Source organism: Photinus pyralis, unplaced genomic scaffold (genome assembly GCF_008802855.1).
Source record: "Photinus pyralis isolate 1611_PpyrPB1 unplaced genomic scaffold, Ppyr1.3 Ppyr1.4_LG6, whole genome shotgun sequence".
In the NCBI taxonomy this organism is placed as follows: Eukaryota; Metazoa; Arthropoda; class Insecta; order Coleoptera; family Lampyridae; genus Photinus; species Photinus pyralis.
Window position 1 is genome coordinate 38,562,396 of NW_022170663.1, and position 6,125 is coordinate 38,568,520.

The 6,125-nt window shown below is 34.9% G+C and overlaps 1 protein-coding gene across 3 annotated transcripts; it reads left to right on the forward strand.

Annotated features, from left to right (window-relative positions):
- Positions 1-1,114: 1,114 nt before the first annotated feature.
- Positions 1,115-4,464, forward strand: LOC116174690. 3 transcript variants are annotated; one of them, XR_004146145.1, is made up of 2 exons: positions 1,115-4,115; positions 4,173-4,464. XR_004146145.1 is itself a non-coding variant. In XM_031492649.1 (2 exons), exons 1-2 carry the CDS (start codon positions 1,212-1,214, stop codon positions 3,887-3,889), a joined length of 1,617 nt encoding a protein of 538 aa, XP_031348509.1. In that variant the 5' UTR covers positions 1,115-1,211; the 3' UTR covers positions 3,890-4,118. The 3 variants fall into 3 exon arrangements, 2 of the variants coding, with proteins under 2 accessions (XP_031348509.1, XP_031348508.1); XM_031492649.1 differs by lacking the exon at positions 4,173-4,464 and having other exon boundaries at positions 1,115-2,821; positions 3,883-4,118; XM_031492648.1 differs by lacking the exon at positions 4,173-4,464 and having other exon boundaries at positions 1,115-1,376; positions 1,435-4,118.
- The last annotated feature ends 1,661 nt before the right edge of the window (positions 4,465-6,125 follow it).

Sequence of the window (6,125 nt, forward strand, 5' to 3'; positions counted from 1 at the left end):
TAATAGTTCAGAAATGATGGAAAGATTTCGTTACTTAGGTAATGTGGTTTTGTCTATGACAAATGCAAAACCTAAGGTAGCACCTTCGGACAGGACAATTGGCCCCTACTAGTTAACAAAAGGATTATTTCTGGACCTTGGAATGGCCCTGCCTTAAGCAAGACACTGCTGGGAAGGGTACTTCATGGAAATGTAAGCCAGACTGCTAACACATTTTCAAACAAGCATACTACTAGTCACGTATGTCACATGAGTAGTGAAGATAAGGATGACTTGGATGTTTTACATGACTTAGTTAAACAACAATGGCAAATAGACTCGTCTGGAGTATATAAGCTTGAAAAAGCAATGTCCAAAGAAGAAATGGTCGCTCAGTCTATAATAGATAGAACCATAATAGATAGAACCATGACAAGATCAGGAGGAAGAATTGAAACCGGACTCTTCTGGAGAGATGAAAATGTAGTACTTTCCGGAAGCAAGTGAGAAGACTTATTTGCACTGAAAGAAAAATGGACAAAAATGAACAGTATGGCAGAAGACATTGTCAGAAATTCGATGAACTGGTGAAAAAGAAGTATATACGAAAATTGAACAACAGTGAGATATGTGGAGATCAATTCAAAGTCTGGTATTTACCTCATTTTGGTATAATTAATCCAAATAAACCTGATAAATTACGAATTGTTTTCGATGCTTCTGCCAAGAGTAATGCTGTCAGTTTGAACGATTTTTTATTGACAGGTCCGGACAAATATAACTCTCTCTTTAATATACTAATTAACTTCAGGATCTGCAGATATGCGTTCACAGCTGACATTAAAGAGATGTTTTTACAAGTTCACGTTAAAAAAGACGACTGTAGTGCACAACGCGTCCTTTTCAGAGAGACGGATAGAACGAGAGAACCTGACGTTTATGAAATCGAAGTTGTTTTCTTTTGATCGACTTGTGGTCCTTGCTTAGCTCAGGAAGCTAAGAATAAGAATGCGCAAGAGTTTAAACTGACTCATCCAGATGCTGTTCACGATATTATAGAGAAACATTACATGGATGACTATTTGGGTGGAGCAGACACAATTGAAGCAGCCCATAAATTAATTGCAGATGTGATTTATATACACAGTAAGGCAGGTTTTCAGATTTGCAATTGGATTGCGAATGATATCAAAATTATTGACCATATTGATTCCAAATTAGTGGCCGATGGAATGAAAACTTTGAGAAATGAAAACGATAAGAATATCGAAAGAGTACTTGGCATATTTTGGAACCCAATTAATGATACTTTCGAGTTCAAAACCAAATTCCACAAAATTGAAAAGGATTTGTTGGAAAATATAAGAAGACCGACGAAAAGGGAGATTTTGAAAATTGTAATGTCAGTTTTTGATCCACTGGGATTTATTACAAAGACAAACATATTGATTCAAGGTAAGATGCTGATACAGGATGTTTGGAGGAGCCAGTTAGGTTGGGACGACGAAATTACAGATAACTTGGCGAATAAATGGAACATATGGATTGAGGAATTGAAGAAAATGTATAATTTCAAGATACCACGACAATATTTCACATTCGATAGGAGTTCAAGTCATTTGCAGCTGCACATATTCTGCGATGCTTCAGAAAGATGCTATGCTTCAGTAGCTTATCTGAGAATACAATATGGAAATGAAGTACAGGTCAGTTTCGTAAATGCCAAAGCAAGAGTGTCTCCTTTAAAACCTATGTCAATACCAAGGTTGGAACTTCAAGGGGCATTAATGGGTGCACGCTTAGGTAACTATCTAATGAAGAATTTAAACTTGAATATTTCATCCACGACATATTGGACTGATTCAAAAACAGTTCTCCATTGGATTCGATCGGAAGCTGGACGTTTTAAAGTATTTGTAGCCCAAAGACTAGGTGAAATTCAAGAATTAACATGTGTAACTGACTGGAAATATGTTAGATCTTCAGACAACGTTGCGGACGAAGCGACGAAATATGTTATCAACTCCTCAGTATCAGCAGATTCTAGGTGGATATGTGGGCCAAAGTTTCTACTATTGAATTCCCAGGAATGGCCAAGAGAAATCGAACATGATTTGAAAATTGATTCGGACAATTTAGAAATGAAAAGACTGGAGTATACTTGCATCAACTTTTCAGCACAAGATTTGATCCCTGATATTCCTAATCCTGAAAGATTTTCAAAATGGACGAGACTTCTTAGAGCTACAGCCTACATAATCCGAGTAAGAAACATACTACGAGCAAAAGTTTTCATCCGGAACGAAATTACCGTTGAAGAGTTGTATGAAGCTGAAATTATTCTTTATCGAAAGGTACAGATGGAATCTTTTCTAGAAGAATACAAGATGTTACAACAAGGTCAAATAATCAAGAAAACGAGTCGCCTCTTTTCATTGTCTTGTACGTTCAGAGAAGAGGACAAGTTGATGAGGCTAGATGGACGATTGAATAATTCTTCATCTTTGAATTTCGATACGAAACATCCGATAATATTAGACCCGAAACATAGAATAACTAAACTGATAATTCAACATTATCATGAAAATGCATATCATTTTGGACAAGAAATAGTACTCAACAAATTACGATGTAAATTTTGGATTTTACGTATGAGACAAGCAGTGAAAAATGTTTTCCATAATTGTCAGCAATGTAGCAATAGGCGAGCCAATCCCATGATACCAATTATGGGACAATTACCGTCATGCAGAATAGAACCAACAATCAGACCATTCATAAAATGTGGAGTGGATTATTTTGGACCTTTTGAAGTTGCAGTGAAGAGAAGCAGAGAGAAAAGGTATGGAGTTATTTTCACTTGTTTAGTAACCAGGGCAGTTTACTTAGAAATTGCTCATGACCCCACGACTAATGCTTTTATAAATGTACTCCGGCAATTTGGTTGTAGACGTGGGTTTCCTCACGAAATCCATAGTGACAATGGATTGAACTTTAGAGGGGCTGAAAGGGAAATTTCGCAACATCTTGACAATTTACAACAAAATGAAATAATAGAATTTTGTTCTTTGCGAGGAATTAAATGGCATTTTAATCCTCCACATGCACCACATATGGGCGGCATATGGGAGCGGCAAATTCAAAGCATAAAGAAGATATTAAAGGAAATTCTGAATACTAGGTATCCTCAAGAACATATACTCAGAACCTTCCTCATAGAGTGCGAAAATATATTGAATTCCAGACCTCTGACACACGTTTCTTCCGATTCTCATGACTCTGAACCTCTAACACCAAATCACTTCCTGATCGGACCAGATTTTGTAGCACAACCTTGGACTGTGACTACTGACAATCGAGATCTTAATCTTATGAACAGTTGGAGGTCAGCTCAGCGTTTGGCAGACTTCTTTTGGAAGCGATGGCTTGATGACTATTTACCAACAATTATTAAACGGTCCAAATGGTATCAAGAACAGAAGAATATCAAAGTTGATGACATTGTTATAATTGTTGATCCAAATGGAACAAGAAATGATTGGCGAAAAGCAAGAGTAGTTAAAACGTATCCTGCCAAAGATGGTAGAATTCGTATAGTTGACGTCAAGGATGGGAATGGAAAGGTATACCGAAGAGCGCTGTCCAAACTCATTGTACTTGATCTTCAGTAGTAATTGTTGGAAGAGAGGCAATTACTAGGGTGGAGAAATGTTGTATTTATTTGTATCAAGTTCACTGAATTATTAAAAAATGTTGCCATAGAAATAAGGTTGTTAGAAAAATTATAAAAAACCGTCATAATAAATTTAATAAAAAAGCTCTTGTCAAATTGTTCTTCGACCCGGACAATATAATATATCACATTAGGTAAGAGTCAATAACAACAGCATTTTGCTATTTCAGGAATTGATTTGGAAACCTCTTCCTCTAATTCTCTTTGGAATTACTTCGCTAATGTCGGGGGTGTTGTGCTTGAAATTTCCCGAAACTAAAGATGTCAAACTACCCGATACAATAGACGAATCAATATCTATTGGCACGAAGAAGGAGATAACACGCTGTAATACATGAAAGTATAAAAATTATATGTTATATAATTATGTACAATGACAAATGGCAAATAAACAGCATCAAAAGTACTTATTGATTGAAATACCTATACCCTATTTAAACGTTAACATTTCAATTTTTAGCGCATTTTATAAGAATTCCATCCGGAACTTTGCCGTTGTGGAGATCGATGTGTCAGGTTTCATTGGAAAATCGGAGACCATTCGTTAGAAAATTCGAAGAGTTGCATCGATTTGCGACTAAAATTAGCAATGTTTTTTGTGTACTTGAAAATGCACACACGGTGTATGTGCACAACGTATAGCCCTTGTTTCTTATAGGTAAGATTTTTTTAAAGAAGCCATGTGAGGCCATAGCAACTTTAGGATACATTTTTCTTAAACTTAAGACCTCACAGGCCACGCACTGACACCACAACTCATTGTGAACCAACCTTCAATTATTTGTAGGTCATGTGCACCTGGTATTCTACTAATTTGATCTATTCAATACATAAATGAAGAAAAGAAGAAAATAAATAACGAAAACAATTACAATAAATGTTCGAAGCGTGAATACGTGATTGAAACCATCCAACGTCAAACGTAATTTTAAATAATTCAATTCATCGTGAATGAGGAAGAAGTTCCAGAAACTATTCGAAATAAGGCCAATCTTGTGATTTAGTAGGTATTGACAATTAATAATTGACGTTTCTAATTTTCAATGACCTGCAAATAATAAGTTACTATGGTGATATTTAATGCCCTAGTTAACTTCATGGACTTATACAGTTATACCTACCTAATTCACTCTTATCTTCTATAGGTATATCTTTGCCAAAGCCAAAGCATTCACTATATTTTTCTGTTTTTCTTATACAGTGTGTACTTTCGTAAAAGAACATTTTTAGAGCATGGTTTATTTAGCAAACTATTATTCATTTTTTTACAGAATCTACCCTTTAAATGTGCTTTAGTCGTACTTATATTATTATGGAGCACCCTTCATAATAGACCCTTCCTTACTGACACCGTATTTATAATTCATTTTTTTTACAGAATATACCCTTTAAATGTGCTTTAGTCGTACTTATATTATTATGGAGCACCCTTCATATTAGACCCTTCCTTACTGACACCGTATTTATATACTTATCGAGTATTTCTATCCATCCTGTGTGCTCTTCCTCAATTACAGTAAAAAAAACGAGCGAAAAAGGTCTTTTAATCTTAAGATCTGCAATAACACAAAAGTTATTCAAACATTACCATTCGATATGGGTGATCCTGTATACCAGGTGGTCAGTGGTGCCTAGCGCGACGCAACATAGGGATTTCAATGGTAATTTCTTTATAGTCAATCACTAGCTCCCCTAATTATTTTAGAGCAAAAGTCTAAATACGTTTTTTTAGAGAAAAAAATACTGCATCTGTTCATACTATTTTTTTTAATTTTCCGTTTTTCACAACCGTAGAAATCGCCAAAATAAAAAGGTTCATTTTACAATAAATCAAATATGCCTTGAAATTACCTAAAAAAAACAGCGATCACGTTTCATTATTTGCCTTTGACGTATATTAAATTTATACTTTTTTATAAGTTAGTTAAAGAACTGCAAGTGCAATAACGTTCAAAATGTCCGTCAAAACCATCAGTAAAACGACAATACATTCGACGTTTTGGCTGCAGTAGCGGAAAATCCGAATATAAGTTTAGGAATAAATCTTCTTCAAATCAGTTTTTTTTCTTCGATTATGTAGGTACTCTGATTCCGGAAAATGATAAACAAATAGTATCTGATGCAGATGCACCATACATTCCTTAAAAAAACGTTACCCTGATGCCTTTTATTGCGTCGGTTAGTTGAAACAGAATTAAATATGAAAATCGTTCGACGTCAAACAACGATAATTTAGATGCGATGCGCTTGTAGTTTGTTAAAAGATTCCAAAGCATCACTGATTTATAAAAATGTAATTTTTTTATTTTTTCGATTTCTACGGTTTTGAAAAATAGAAAATTATAACTAAAAGTATGAACAGATGCAGTATTTTTTTCTCTAAAAAAGACGTATTTACACATTTGCTCTAAAA

Coding starts and splice junctions, on each gene's coding strand:
- LOC116174690 (XM_031492648.1), top strand. CDS start 1,440: ATGCTGATACAGGATGTTTGGAGGAGCCAGTTAGGTTGGGACGACGAA.